Genomic DNA, 16,318 nt, shown 5'->3' on the forward strand with positions numbered 1-16,318 from the left:
TTCTCACAAGTTACAGCAGGGAGAAGGTGGAAAAAAAGAAAAATATGAGAAAAAAAACAAATTTACCTGTGCTTCCATTGCTCATATCCCTGCTTTGGGCTGGTATCCCTGCTCTGGAAGGTCTAGGCAGTTGGGAGCATTGGAGTCCTACCAGGTGCTTCTAAAAGCAACATGCATGAGGGTGAAATCCTGTTCATCTTCCAACCCTGCCCCAGTCATGTGAAAAAGGTGAAAGTAATAGTTAATACACACAGTAAAGATGAAAATACTGGTTCTTATTCTGCTTCTCTGCATAAATTCCTGACCTTGAACAAGGGAGTTTAGACAGTAGTTATGAGTTATGTGGGTTCTTTGCAATTGCTATGGGAGAGCTGCTGTGTGTGGTCCCATAGAAAAGCATGTGAAGACTGGAACTCAACTCCAGACTGAATTCAGATTTTCTGGGAGGAATTGACTTCATTTGTTGAAAAATAATATTTCCCACACCAAAATAATAATCTTGTACAAAATTTCTCCACTAAAATGCTTGCATAGATTGCATATTTTAATCTTTATTACTTTTATTTTCCTCATCTCAGATTTTACAGGTGAATCAGCTGAAATATCCAAGGATTTCTGTTTGAACTTAGATGCTCAGACATCTTTATGCTTAGATATGGAACAGTAATGCACATTCTGGACAGCACAGACACCTCTCCCTCAATGCTCAAAACGGGCCAGTAAGATTATTTGGTAGGTCAGGCTTAAAAAACAATTAAATTTTTCATCTAGGTTTTGCCAAAACCAACTTCGGATAATGCTTCTGCATGTGTATGTGCATGTGCACCTATGAAATAGAATCATAAAATCGTTTGGGTTGGAAAAAGATCTTAAAGATTTTGTAGTTTCATACCCCTTTCTGTGGCAGGGAGACTTTCCACTAGACCAGGTTCCTCAAAGCCCTGTCCAACCTGTCCTTGAACACTTCCAGGGATTGGCCATTCACCACTTCCCATCGGATCCTGTTCCTTTGCCACAGCACCACCTAGCAGAGAATTTCTTCCTTATATGTAATCTAAACCTGCCCTTTTTAAATTTAAGGCCATTCACCCTGTCCTATCACTGCATACTCTTGCAAGAAGTCCCTCTCCAGGTCTGTCCACGTGTGAAGCAAGCACACATGAATCTACAGAAAAAACAAGTGAAAGCATTCTCACCTGGGATCCTTCAGGGCTCAGGAGTGCCCCTCAGGGCTGTTGGTGACCCTGGGCCACACCAGCAGATGAAGAACATGCTGGTCCTGCAGCATGAATCCCACAAAGAGCCAGGTGATGGCCATGTACCAAAATAGATGGCCAGGTTTTCTGGCCGGCAGTGTCTTGCACACAAATGTCCACATCATGAAAGAGAAGGAAGAGTAAAATTGCTCCCTGTGCACGTGCAGGTGGTGCAGGTAGGGAGATGGCAGCACCCTGGGTGTGATGTTCTTGCCCCCAAGGTCCTTCAGCAGCGGGATGATCTCCCTGTTCAAGGAGAGGTCCTGACCACAGGTGTTGAGTAGGTAGCACCAGGGCACGGCCAAGGCCAAGCAGGTCTCTCGTGCAGTGGAGGTCAGTCCACAGGTGGGAGATGCTGCCCTGGAGCACCCTCTTTGCCCAGGAAACAAGAGAGGCACTGAGAAGGCAGTGCTGCCTGCTGGAAGGGAATTGGCTCCTTGAATGACATCCCCATGAACGCGGTAGACACTCTGGAGCATGAACAGCTCCCTGAAGGAGAGCTCAAAAGTCTCAAAACACTTGGTGCAACGTCATGACGTGAGGGTGTGGGTGGCCTCCTTGGCTGCGAGGGCTCAGGTGATGTGGGGGTTCTGTGTGAGGTACTCCGTGCAGTTAGGTTCTCTGAGTGGTATTTTCCTTCAGAAGGACACCTTATCTTCAATAAGTGCTTTACAGGCTTCTGCTAAAATCAAACTCACTGAGAAGTTCAGCCTCCTAGGAGGTTTTTGTGCTTGCAAGTTAACAGCGTAGAAAAGAAATGGAAATGAAACATTGACTCAGAACAGCAAAAAGGCAATATCTGAGTGTTGCACAGAGAAGCAATTCGTTGCTCCTCAGAAAAAAGTCTCTCCTGAAATACAATATCAGCCACCACCAACAGCTTGTTTTGATGGCTGTGCTTGCTTCCTGCTGGAGGATGCGTGGATCCGTCTGATGCAGAGTGTGCAGCTGCTGCCCTTACTTTCAATATTAATAGTTGCACAGTCAGCACTGATGTGGAAGCAGCGAAAGTAAAGAACAACTTGCAGATGGAAGCTGCTCCACAGCACCCTGAAGATTACACAGACACATTGCATAATTACTGTCTTGGCCATGAGCAGCTGGCACATATTTCAGAGTGTCCCCAAATTCAATTTATGGGTATGTTCTTAACTGCTCCTTCCCCACCCTCCCTTCATGTATCATATAGCTGTTAAAATTTCTGTGCATGTACCCTATGAGAGGAAAATCTCATCTTTATCTCATACAATTCTTTTTTTTTTTTCTGACAGTTTTTTTTTTTAACCACCCCAAAGTTTCAGTCGTCACTGCTTCTGAATTGTGAAAGACTTGTAACATGAAATAAATACAACTTCAATTTGTCTCAGTGACAATTACACTACTAGATCAAGCATACATATATAAACTATTGTGGCCCCTTTCTGCTCTTTGATATTCTGGATAAATATAATTTCTAGAAGGCAATTATCAGCAACCCATTTCAATACATACCATTTTCCAGCCAAAGAACACAGAATGAAGAAGAATCACTCATCTATCTTCCACTTCTATATTTCTGTCTTAATTATTCTTCATTTCTCATGTAAAGGCATCAACACTCACACGTAAAAAGCAAGAGAATTTTTTTACCTCTGTGTAGAGTACAGCCATCAGTTTTTTTTCAACAATATTTTCATTTGCAAACTTGAAATCTGACAAACAGTTTCTGCTAAGAGTCATGGATGACTTGAACTCCAGGCTTACTTCCATCACAAGTTACTGGGTTAGCAAAACCTGCTATTTAAATTAACCCTAGGCTTTCTGATGAGACATTTGTATTTCTAAGAACTGTGTATGCAGCTGGTATAATATTCTTATGCAATGAGAGCTTGACTAAAGTGAAATCCTTGGTAAGTCTCTTTGTTCCAGCTGTGAGTCTGTTCATGTGGATCTCCTGCCATGACACAGCATGTAAACTTTTCTCAACATCACGTTCTTTTGCTCCAAAGTGAAGCAACGCTGAGGCAAAATCAGTTGCTCAGAGATTTTGCCAGTAAATGTTCGGAGTGGGCAGTGCGTTGTGCTACAGTGGGAGAAATACCATCACCTACCTTCCAGCTCTTGCAGACAAGTTACCTCAGGCCTTGGCAGGTCCCTCCCAGAAGCTGCTCTTCCCTCCCTCCCATCCTGGCCCCAAACAGTCTCCAGGATTCTCTGTTCTAGCAGACTGCAGTGGCTTCAGCCCATCAAATACAGTCACAAGATGTAATGAGGAGAGGAGCACTGGGGAAGCTTTGTAAGGATTTATGGGCAGAATATCCCCCAAGAGGGGCAGGGGTGCAGGACAGATCTGGCAGTCAAGCTTACCTGGAGACAGCAAGCAGCTGAGCCACTCCTCACTGGGCAGCCAGCAGCGACAGCCAGGGACAGCTTTTTCATATGAAGCACTTTTCATTTTAGCATGAGAGGAGTTTTTGGTGTGGCTCCTGTAGTGGAAGTGTACTCCCCGGTAGGATTGGGGATTGAAATATCTTCCACAGGAACAGACCTTTCCAGACAATGAGGATGTTATCTCAGGAATAGAGTTAGTACTCATTAAACTGCTCCTGGCCTTAGTAAATATAGGCAATTGGATTCAGCTAATTTGATAGCTAATTAAAAAGCAAGGTTTTGCACATTGGTTTTGAGTTCCTGTTTGGCATCAGTCAGTAGTGATGATTGTGAAGCATTTCACTTTTATTTGGAGTCACTTGGCATGTTTCATTCTGTTGTTAAGACAAAACCATCTGTATCACGATATCCCTTATCCTGGCCCTCTCATGCAAAGCTGTCAGCTTGAAGCTCTCACCACTGTTAAATTCACAGTGAACCTGTAGGGAACAAGCAATTCTTCCTCAGTGTGGTTTTTCTGGTTAGGAAGTGTAGGTAGCCACAGATTGCTGTTTTGTGCCCAAGAAAAGCATCTCTTCATCCCTCAAGCCTTCTGAACTGAATGAGATGAAACTTCTTTGGTCTTGTGTTGGTTTGGGATGCCCTGCAATGTGCATGGTCTCTCTAAAGCTCTCCCCTTGGAGCAGCCCTGCCTGGCAGGGGTCTTCTCTAACACATGCCTTGCTCACATGCCCTATCTGAGCTGGAAGGCAAATGTATGCACTGTGTAACACTGGGGAAGTGAAAGCAGACTCTGAGCACAAAAGCAGTCAAAACGTGCTCCTATCTCTCCTCTGCCCTCCCTTTTCCTTGTTCATAGCAGTCCCTGCCATTCCTGCACTTCCCAGCCAGCCATAATCTGACTATTGAAAGAGAAGAAAATCCAAACCTACCTGAAGCAGGAGTTCCCAGGCAGCCGCGCTGACACCGGACAGTCGCAACGCAGCAGAACAGGCAGCAGACAGGAGGAGAGATGAAATGACACATTGAGGCAAGTGCTAGCTCAGCTCACATGGTCCAGCAAAACAATCGAGTAATCTAATTGCACAGAGTCAGTGAGCACATCTGTCTGCACAAACAGCAGGGGCCAGACAATGCACCATCTCATCCGCCTCTGTCTCGCTGTGCTCTCCAGCTCCAGACACAGAGCCTCCTACCCTGCAGGAGCTTCACTGCTTGTCTGCATTTGCAGTAGACTTTTAGTACAAAGGTTTTGGGAATAGGTAAGCTGCCTGGCCTCTTAGCAGAGCACATTTTGCAAGTCAGACTTACTACTGCACCAAAGCAGAGCACTCGACAGCTCCCTTCTCCAATTAATTTCCAGCAGGGACATTACTCACCTCTGTGCAAACTACTCCTCATCAGCTGCTCAGGAGCAACAGCACGGCATTCTCTTCCCTGCTCATTTATCCTCCCGTGCAGTGACAGCAAGACATAATTAAACACGTCCTAATAGAGGCCAGGCAGGCTGTGGTGGTGAAGCTGGCTTTCTTCTGTAAATATGACTAGGTCTTATAGCTGACACTGGTGTAGTGGAGGCATGGAGAGGGATCTGTTTTCTCACTGCTGATTAATATACATGTTAATGTACTGTAAAGTACAAATGTACATGTGCAGCTACTATTTGCCCTGGAGGAGTGTCCAAAGTCAGCTTACAATGGGTTTTGCAAACATTTGGGCACTTGCTGGCTTTATGAACATGAACCCAAGGTGTTCCCCTGGGTGTGTGAAGTGAGGCAGCTGGTGTTCGGCCCACAGACAGGCGTCAGGTCAGGGCAGTGTCCCTGCAGCCTGGTGTCTGTATGGCCAAGGGTCTGTTCTCCCAGCTGCAGGTGTGTTAGCAGCTAGAGGAGTAAAGCAACTCCATTTGCAGGTTGGGACCTGCTCTGCCAAGCAAGTCTGACCACAGCCCTGGCTGCTGGTGCAGGTGACTGGCTGTGTCAGAGAGAACAGATTTATGGATCAGATCACTGTTATTATTTTTAATGCCTCCACTAAACATGTGGCATTATCATGCTCTTTATTCTGACAATATAACTTGTAGCCAGGTACAACATGAGCAGAGAACTCATGTACTCTAGAAACATTTCTATAGGGGTCTAGAAAACACCTACTGTCAAGAAGGACTGAAAAATATATATGTTTAGTATGGCATTAAGGGAAAAAAAAAAGGAGGGGGGAGGCAGGAAGTCTTCAAATATGTAAAAAAGGTAAACCAGAAGAAAATTCTGGTTCAAACAGGAAGGGAGTAGCTGATTCTTTCTCTTCTCTGTGCATAGGACAAAAACTAATCATCTTAGATAGCATCAGAAGAGGTGAAGATCAGACATAATGGAACCTTTGTAGTGATAAACAGTTAAGTGTGGATTAGATTGTCTGGAGAGGCTGGAAATTTCCTGATGATGGTTTTCATTGGCAGGTTAGGCGTAGCTTTTTCAGCAGTTTTACAGGTCATACTGGTTCAGAGCTGGTAATTTTCAAGGTCTTTTCCAGCTTTCTTTCCTATGACGGTCTCTATTCTTTCCCATATTGCAGTGACACAGCTTGGTTGTAGCTGGGCTGGGGATCCTGTTACATTCGGCAGTGGTAACAAGAGGACTTTGTCATCATTTAGAAATATGCTCATGATCTCTGCTAATTGCTGTTTACATTGCAGTCTGGTTAAAATCAGGTTAGCCCTGGACCATTCAGGAAGAAAAAACATTTGTGATGTTTTGTGATTCATCCTAAGCATAAAGAAAAATAATTAATAAATGCTAAGTCTGTTACAGTATACCTATTGAAAAATATTTCACATCTCATGTCTTTTCTCATCATAACGCGAATTAGCTTGATGACACTTTCATTTCTTTTTCCTTAAGTGAAGTATCAGGATTATTTTTTTGGAGTGCTGTAGTAGGTATCTGCTGTCCTTAACATCTTCCTACCTAGGAGAGATTTTTCAGTAGGTTTAGGTAGAACCAAGCCAGGATTTTCCCTGGAAAAGCATTTTTCTCCTCACCACCTGGGTTTTGGGGATCTGGAATCTCCCAGAGGGCTTTAGGATTGAAAGCATCCCCATCACACTGCACTGCAAGTCTGCTCTGGGGATAATGTTAGCCTGTTAGAGCCTGCCAGGTTCTTTGTGAGTAGTGAGAAACCACTGGCAGAAGTCCAAGCACTGGCTGTCAGGGAAGGAAGTTGACCAGTGCTGCACAGATGGAGTTTTCTTCCCACCAGTGGAAATGTCACCATCTGTATCCCAAAGGTTTTTTTAAGGTTTAGCCCAAGATTTTCAACTTCTGCTGCCTTGTTTTCCCTTTGGAGGCTTTACTGTGTGCAAGGGTTTCCTCACTGTATAACCAAGAGTCTGGGCAAAGCAGCCCATGCTGCTGAGCCCTCCACCTCCCACTGTGTGAGCCCCAAATTTGCGCTAAAAGTCACCACAGTTCTAATGTGAAGACGGGACTTTTTTCCCTCCTCTGTCATCCAGGGACATATGGAAAGCCTGTATCACCCTTTTTAGAAGGAGGCCTGCTTCAATCTCTATGAAGTTTTCACATCATCTCTACATCTTTTTCCTGGTTATCTTCTGCAGCTGCTGATGTGCGCATACCCAAATCTGCTCATCAAAAGCCTCGAACTCCACTCCTGAGGGCTTCAAATTGCCAAGCACCTTTCTGTTTGCTTTTGCTCAGGGTGGAGGCTCATGTTTATGTTTTGGTTCCTTGTTCGACTGCTTACACAAAAACCTTTTATGGCTGTCTTACGGGAAGGGGAGTGGCTGCAATCACCATTCCCCATGGGGTGGAAGACAGACCCTGATGGCATTACTGAAGCTGGGACAACTTTGTCTCCCCATATTGGGTCACTGGAAAATTGCCAAGACAGTTATAAAGGGGCAAAGAGGCCAGAAAACTGCTGGAAATATTTTGCCTTGCACGACATGGCATTCCTCAGCTTCTGCAGACAGCCTTGTCTTGTCTGGTCCTTTCCTGCTAAACAACTTCTCCCAGGCCAAGGTCTTCTTACTGGATTGCTCAGTTACTATGCACACCTGGTAGCTGGTATCCTAACATCTGTTTTCTGTCCTGAGACAGTCACCGTGCTTTCTGGAGCCGTTCTTTTGCTGCATGTCTGGATTCTGCTTTGAATTACAATTGTATTTGTCAAAATTCTGCCAGTGTTCCTTTCCTTTTCCTTTCCCTTCCTTTTCTTTTTCCTTCCCTTCCCTTCCCTTCCCTTCCCTTCCCTTCCCTTCCCTTCCCTTCCCTTCCCTTCCCTTCCCTTCCCTTCCCTTCCCTTCCCTTCCCTTCCCTTCCCTTCCCTTCCCTTCCCTTCCCTTCCCTTCCCTTCCCTCTCAATTTCTGTTTGGGAACTACTTACATCTTCATGGCTGTCGCTCACACTGAGAATGCTCCTTGGCCTGAACCCCAAGCCTTTATTTAGGTTTAAGTTTTGCTATACTACTTTTTATTTGCAAAGAATATACACATTTCCCTGTACCTACAGTAATCAGAAGAATACAGGCAGCTTTATACCTAAGCCCCTGCTTATTCCATCTCTGTGAGCTCTGCTATATAAGTGGGCAAGTTCATGACAGAAAACTTTTTTTTGGGTGCACAGCAGTTATGTCCTTCTCAGAAGATCCTGGTCTACAAATGGTTAGAAGTTGGAAGGGTGCCAGGAAAAGTGGCACATTTCCTTGCCCATCTCCTTTGCTCTTCCAAAGGCCTCAGCACCTTCTGAGGACTCAATACTGGTGTGGGATGTTATGACCCTCCTGAGCTCCTGTTCCATCTCAGGGATATACAGATGATCGCTTTTCTCACTCTCAGACCCTTTTCACACACACACACACACACACACACAGAGCTCAGCTGCAAACACTGCCCTGCTCCAGGACACTTGTTGTCGGTAGATTCCGAGATTTCTCCAAGTCAGGTCTTGCTCAGGACATGACATGAGGTCAGAGTCTTGAATGGTGGCTTCTGTTGTGACTGGACAGGACTCTGAGCTGCTCCTGGTGGTCAGCCTGAACACACCACAGAGAGATAGCAGGCTATCTCTCTGCACCCCTCAGCAGGCTCTGAGGTTTCTTACACACCCAGCCTGCTGTGTCCAGCATGAGGCCACCGTGCCCTCTAATCAATGCAGCAGTTCTGGAGTAACTTGCCTTCTCTGACAGAAAACAGTGGTGGATTTATGCACCTGTATTCATGCAGTACCATATTAAAAATTTCAGCTGGGCCATCTCATAGCGGAAGTAAGACTTTTTCCAGGGGCATTAGCTATGGGATCTCCAGAGTTATAGCCACATTAATAATGAATTCCCCAAGAAACTGCCCTACCCCATTAAATACACTGGCATATTTTTTAATAAGGTCACCTGCCTTGTGTCAGCTGAGATGGAACAATTCCCACTTTCATTACCAGTTTGATCAATTTAATATCCAGCTTGCTCAGGGACTAAGCTCTAGTGATGCTGCTGTGTGTACAGAATGAAATTTGTGGTGTTTTACATCCTATTTGATTGAGTCTTAAAGCACATCATGTCTGTTGATGCCCCCCTGCTTTACTTTTCTCTTGCAAAGCTGGGTCCTTACTCCTTTATTCTCCAGCCAGTCCTACTGTTGCACAACACCAGGGAAAAATACATAGCCAGCTGGGGAGCTACCTGGAACTTCTGCTAGTTCTCAATTTCTTCTGGGACTTAATTGCTTTCATGAGAACACCAGGAGTGTGGTCCTCTTCCTGATGACTGCCTGCTCCTAAGTATCACATATTCCACCCTGGTTTCAGTTGCCTAGACATGCAGGGTTGTTGAGCAGCTCTTTGTGGCAAATCTGTTGCAGGCCACCATATTGTCCCCAAGCAGTCTGTCCCTGGTGTTCACCAACCAGCACCTTCTGATCTGCAGCAATAAACTGCTGTGGCAGCAGGACCTGCCTCGTGATGTGGGGCTTGCAGAGTAACCTCTCTGCTGTCCCTTTTACCCAGCTTTTGCAAAAAATAAACAGTCCTTTTGACTCTTATACAACTACTTACCATAAAATTATATATTCAAAGAATAGGTTGGAAAAGACCTCCAAGATCATTGAGTCCAACCTTTGACCAAACACCACCACGCCAACTAAGCCATAGCACCACTAAGTGCCACATCCAGTCAGTTCTTGAACACTTTAAGGGGTGGTGACTCCACCATTTCCCTTGGCATCTCATTCCAATGCTTTACCACCTCTTCAGGGGAAAAATTCTTCCTGGTGTTCGACCTGAACCTACCCTGTCTCAGTTAAGGTCATTTCCTCTTCACCTGTCACTTGTTAACTGGGAGAACAGGTCAACCCCCACCTGAGTACAGCCTCCTTTCAGGTAATTGGAAAGAGTGATAGGGTCACCCCTGGGCCTCCTTTTACCCAGGCTAAACATATTCAGATTCTTCAGCTGCTCCTCATGTGACCTCTCTAATTTCCACTGCCCTTCTCTGGACACGCTCCAGCCCCTCAGTGTCTTCCTTGTGGTGAGGGGCCCAGAACTGAACACAAGATTCCAGGAGAGGCCTCACCAGAGCTGAGTCCTGCAGGACAATCACTGCTCTGCTCCTGCTGGCCACACTGTTCCTGTTACAGGCCAGGATGCCACTGGCCTTCCTGGCCACCTGGGCACATGCTGGCTCATGCTCAGGTACTGTTGACCTGCATCCCCAAGTCCTTTTCCGGTGGGCAGCTTTCCAGCCATCTGTTCCTCATCCTGCATGGGGTTGCTGTGGCCAAAGTGCAAGACCTGGCACCTGGTTCTGCTGAACTTCATTTCATTGGCCTTGACCCTTCAATCCAGCTTGTCCATATCTTCTGCAAAGCCTTTGGGCATTTCAGCAGATCAACGCTCCTGCTGAACTTAATGCCATCCATGGATTTACTGGGGGCACACTCAATCCCCTCATTCAGGGCATGGATAGAGGTAATAACCAGGACTGTCCCCAGTACTGAGCTGTGGCAAACTCCACTGGTGACCGGCCTACAAGGGGATGTGGGACCACTCACCACCACAGTGGGTGACCATCCAGATAGATTTTAACCCAGCAAAGACTGCCCCTCAGCAAGCTGTGAGCTGCCAGCTTGTCCAGCACTGTGCCATAGAAGTCCAGGTAGATAACATCCACAAATTTACCCACATCCACCAGAGAGATCACCTGGTCAAAAAGGAGATCAGGTTTGTTGAGCAGGACCTGCCTTTCACAAAGCCATGCTAGCTAGGCCTGATTCCCTGATGGTTCTGTCTGTGCCATGTGATTGCACCTGAGATGATCTGTTCCATAACCTTTCCCAGCACCAAGGACAGGCTGAAAGACTTGTATTTCCTCAGATCCTCCTTCCAGCCCTCCTTGGGGATGGGCTTTTCATTGACTCCAGTCATCTTGGACCTCCCCAGTTCACCAGGACTGATGATAAATGTTATAATTCAAACACAAGCAGCTGGTTTCCAGTTTTCTTTCATCCAAATAATAGTGAAAAATGGCTGTCAATGGTTCTTTCGGGCTGGGCTTTGGTCCTTTGCAACCCTGCTGATTCAGAGGATTTCACCCTGGGCAGCAAGAAATGGCACATGGCTATGCCCTAAAGAGTGTGTGGGTGATAGGTATGTTCCAAAGACTAGATCAATGTCAATATTGCAAGTCTGCTTGGGAAAAGAATGATCCCATATTTTCACAGATAATTTTTACCAGTAGTCTTCTGTGTTTGTTACGTAATGCTTGAGGTTTTGGGGAGCAACCTGGTTAGCAACATCACAGAGACAAAAAAAAAATAAAAATAATATGGTTACATGAGTTCATTAGAGTGCATTAGAGTGACCATTTAAAATGTACTCAGTTATGCAATCCATAGAGGAATACTAGAGCAGATTTCTGACTGTTAAAGCACTGTGAATTTACACCGGGGGAAAAACAAAACCAAAAAACAAACAGAGCAGAACAGAAAACTTCAAATAAAAGCAGGATATCCACTGGCCAGCATTCTCTGAAAGGCTCTGGGTACCTCTACTTTTAAAACACGGGCACTTTACTGGAGTCAGTACTCCATTCCCTTAAATTCCCATTAAATTCCCATTCCCTTAAATTCCCACTGAAAGTCCGTCGCCTTTTCCGCGACATCCCGGTCCCAGCCGGCCGGTGGCGAGCAGCGGTGTCGCAGGCTGGCCAGAAATACCTCGTTCCACCCAGCCAAGCCGCAAACCCGCCGGGTAGAGCACTAAAACTGCACAAGGTCCCCGCTCCAGTCCGCAAGCTGCGCTGTCGTTTGTCGCCTGTGCCACTGGATGGCAATGCTGGATAAAGTATCGCAGCCCGCAGCGGGGAGAGGAGGAGGAGGAGGAGGAGGAGGAGGAGGAGGAGGAGGAGGAGGAGGATGGCTCACAGCAGACGGACGGGGCACGGACAGAGCAAGGCAGGAGCGGGCACTGCGGAGCCCGTGGGAAAAGCGCCCCGCAGGGACATCGCACCCTTTGCTGTAGTTTTCAACCTGAAAGGAGATGCCCGAACCACGGGGCGTGATTTCTCAGGAGCCCCGCACCTGGAGGGCTCGAATCGCGGAAAACTGATTTAAGCGTGGGAAGGGGCTCTGCGGGGGAGTGACTGGAGTCATGAGTTGGCCCGGCTCGCTAGAAATTGCCCATTTTTTATACTTAAAAACTGTACTTACACTTTGGGAAAAAAAATATGCCTTTGTAAGCACGGCATGGCTGGGCTCAATGACTATTCAGTGAACTCATTTGAATGTGCATAGACAGGGCTTGCTTGAACTGCTGCATCAAAGAGAAATGCTGAAATGAGTCATTTGTGAATCACGGCTTATTTTCTGTTGTTAGCTCCTCTGGAATCCCATGGTGATCAAACAGCCTTTTACATTGTGTTAATACATCGCTACTCCATGTGTTTAGCAACAGCTCTGTTCCAATAAATTGTAGGTAGTCACCCATTAAAAAAGAGGTGTTTTTTTTCTGCCGCGCGTAAACCGGCTGGGACAAACTCAGAGATGAAAACATCAGCAAAATTTCGCGCTGTTCCAAACACTGTTGTCCACGCTGCTTCCATTCCAATATCATACATGCCTTCTGTCTCCTTGCTTGCAGGGCACAGTCCAGCCAGGAGAGATTGCCTGCAAGAACTAGCGCTCCCGTCCTCCGAGAGGCTGCAAGCAGCACAGGCAAACCACTTTCAGGGCACAGGAATTAAGGGGAGGCAGGAAAAAATCATCCTCGGCAGCAGTTTAAGGTAAGGCCCTGATTTCCAAATTGGTGACTGTTCCTATCCTATGCCTTCAGCTGACTGGAGAGCTTGGACCAGACTATAAGCAGTTTCAGGCTTAAAAGTCTGCTTAAATTTGGAGGGAGCAGTAATCCTTCCCTCATTTTTTTATGTTTTTTTTTTTTTTTCCCCCCCTGTAACAGACTGAATCAGTCCAGCAGGTCTGCAAAAAGTTGACAAGAGTCTGAGGACGAGGGTGTGAATCCCTTAAGGCTGCTATTGTCATTGAACTCTCCATGGTGTGAAACCACAGCCTGAGGTGCTGAGCTTCTACCAAGAGCAACTGAGGCTGAGGAACCAATTCCCTTCTGCCAACTCTTTTATTGGAGTGAGTGGCTGGAGATGGAAACATCTTCAACCAGTACAGCAAGCTTCACCACAACCCGTCTGTCAGAGCCCTAAGCCCTGTCTGCTTGTGAGTTACTTAGCCATAATGGCCCAGATACTCTCTGCCATCATACTTAGGTTTTTTCTGTCACACATAATTGTAGCTCAAAGGTCCTGAATAATTGCATTCCTATTGGGGCTGATCCAGCCCCCAACAATAATCTTAATAACGTTGCTCTTAACCAGCCACATGAATCCCTTCCAATCCCCAATGCAGGCTCAGTCATGCCGTAATACAGTAGAGGGGCCCATTCACTGTGGGGCTAATTTAGTTTAAAATGCAGCCAGCGTATTTATGGGACAAACTTTTGTTCATGCTCTAAATTCTTATGTACAATCAACAGCCTGTAAACCTGGTCAAACCAACACATTAGTTGTTGGCCATTAGTGCAGGCATTTGGGATTTACAGCCCTTAGGAGCAGTGTTTGTGCTGATCTCCCTCACAAGTGGGGTATATATCCCCTATTCAGTCAATGGGCCCTGTCACAGGGGGAAAATATAGAAACTTTTTCCTGCACTGGAAATCAATTTCCTAGGACCCTAGGAGGAGTTTGACCTCACACTCCCCCAGTAGCTTTTGTGACCAGTGCTAGCCTTGCAAAATAAAGAAGCATCACTTTTTTCTCTGTGAGGGGAGAGCAGAAAATTGAGACAAGCAAAAGAGTATCACACCACTAGTTGTATTGTCAGGAGCAGGATTCCCAGAAACTCAAGGAAAGGCTTTTACTCTTGGGAAGGTTCCACATAAGGACTGGACTGTTAGCAAGGCTCAGGCTCCTTAATGGGTCTAAAAGAAGAGTAAGTAGCAGCCTGTTCTTAGGTTTTGAAATGCAGCCCACAGGCATGCAAGACCAGATCGGGGTTAATGCATGCCAATATCCAGCAGGTGAACAGGTATCAAGGTAGATGACCTAAGTCCTAGCACAGCACAAGTCCCCTGAATTAAGCAATGCCTTAATTTTTTCTTCAGGGCTATTTTTAGGCTGACTACCTAAATTCAGCAGTGTGCCTTACAAAAAACTTTGGTGGGGCAACTTGATACTGCATGAAGGAAGGGTGGAAATGAAAAAATAAATGAGATGGGGAAGCAGGTGGGAGAAGTCTTTTGGGATAGCTTCCCCTAGTGTGGTTGCCTTAGGGAGCAGATTTACCTCTGACAAGAGTGGCTACAGTGGAAGAGTAATAAGTGTGAAAGGAGTAATAAGCGCTCCAGGTGGGAAAGGAAGGCAGGGTAACCACCCGCCCATAAAAATAGGCAGGGTAGGCCTACATCTACATTGCCTACAGCTGGGGCCATCTGTCTAAAGGCAGGCAGGGCTGTCAGGAAAGGAGGGCCTTTTCCAGGTTAGAGAGGTTGAGTGTGAAGCAGGTGATGCTGACTCTGGGGCAAGTGATAGCCTGCCTGTGTTTGCATGCCTTATTTTTTCCAGTGACACTTTGCAGAGTGTGTGTTTGTATGTTTTCTAAATAGCCCCAAATAAACACCACACCCCTCAGACATGCACATCTCTTACTTGTTTTGAAATAAGGACCCACAGCTGGAAGGCAGGAAAGGGGACGAAGACTTATGAGACTCATTTCTGCAGAGCCCATTTGTACCAGGACCTCCAACAGAGTAAATCTTGCCAGAACTCGGGCTGGCTGGATTTCCTTCCTCTATGTCCAGCTGCTTGCCACATCCCTGTACCCTTAGGCAACCCACTTCATTCCTCTGTGTCACAGTTATTTTGAAGATATGGAATAAATAATGCCAAGTACCTCACAGAAAAAAAAAAAAATATTTACAGTTCATCTTAGGGTTTTGCTAAATTTTTGTGTCAAATTTCCTCTACCTCTGCCTTCACCTTGGAGGAAAAATTGTCTGTAGTGCAACCCTGATGCAGAGATATAGACTAGTATTTTACATGTATGACCTGTCTAGTTTGAAAATCTGATGCTTTGATAGCTTAAGATGCATCAAATGCTTTTTGATTTTTGTTTTGTTTTTTTAACCTGTTGCCTTTAAGGCTCTCTCCAAACTGGACCTCAGACATACTGGGAGATAAAGGGATGTAGAAGATCTAAAGATAAATGTCCCGACTCCAGGAAGTGGTGCTCTTTGGGTAAAGTTGCCAAAGAAGGCAATTCCAGCAATCCTCCAGCATCTGAAGGAGGAGGGGTAAGGAGTGAAAATGGCACAACTCAATTTAGAGTCAGGCCACTGGGTAGCATTATCCAGGCTGTCCCTACAGAGCTCTCCCAACTTCGAGTGCAGTGTTTCTGCTGCTGGGATAAAGGGAGAAAAGCCTGGGGTTGGTCTTCAGCTGAGTTTCCCAAAAAGAAGACACACAGGGGCGCCAAAGTCTTAGGAAAAGAAACCCAGGCTTAAGCCTTTTTCCTTTATCGCTTTTCCTTGCAGGCTCCTCAGTCGGAGGGCTTCACTCTCGCTCCGGAGAGAGCAGCGTTAAGGGAGCAGCTCATCGGCTCAAGACTGATTTCACTTGCAAAAGCACTGGGGCTTCGCAATCGCTCACACTTGTGCGGTGTAAACAGGCTGGGTGGCTGCTATAGTAACTCCGTGCCTCTCCCAAGGGGAGTCTTGAGGAGAGCTGGGATGTGCCAGGTGTGTGGAGGGGGCTCTGATTCCTCTGGGAGGATGGTGCATCACCTTGTTCTTCCTGCACTTGCAAGCATGGCCTCAAATTTGTTCTGGACAGACTTCCTAGATGAATTTGGAAAAGTGCCATTGTGTCAGTATGGTAACACCACACTTTGGAGAATAAAAAGTTTGTTCGTCCGATGTGTCTGACTGTTTGCGCTCCTGGGTGTGAAGGTGACGGTCTAAACCTCTGTCTGGTCAGTTTGTCCCTGTGAGCTGAAGCTGGCGTGGTGGTGCCTGCAGCTGCTGGAATGGATACCAAGGTTAAAATCCCCAGGACAGCTGTACTGTAGGTGCTCGTCAGCCATAGCCTCCAACCGCGCCCTCGTTTCCCTTTGACAGAG

At 46.2% G+C, this 16,318-nt stretch overlaps 1 protein-coding gene across 1 annotated transcript; it reads right to left on the bottom strand.

Moving 5' to 3' along the window:
- Nucleotides 1-1,213: 1,213 nt before the first annotated feature.
- On the bottom strand, nt 1,214-11,060 carry GCNT2 (glucosaminyl (N-acetyl) transferase 2 (I blood group)). The gene is given in 6 exon segments (XM_058831108.1): nt 1,214-1,567; nt 1,569-1,699; nt 1,702-2,024; nt 2,026-2,106; nt 10,688-10,836; nt 10,965-11,060. Coding segments are annotated over 6 exon segments (1,134 nt in total).
- Nucleotides 11,061-16,318: the final 5,258 nt, after the last annotated feature.

This window comes from Poecile atricapillus, chromosome 2, assembly GCF_030490865.1.
Source record: "Poecile atricapillus isolate bPoeAtr1 chromosome 2, bPoeAtr1.hap1, whole genome shotgun sequence".
NCBI lineage: Eukaryota > Metazoa > Chordata > Aves > Passeriformes > Paridae > Poecile > Poecile atricapillus.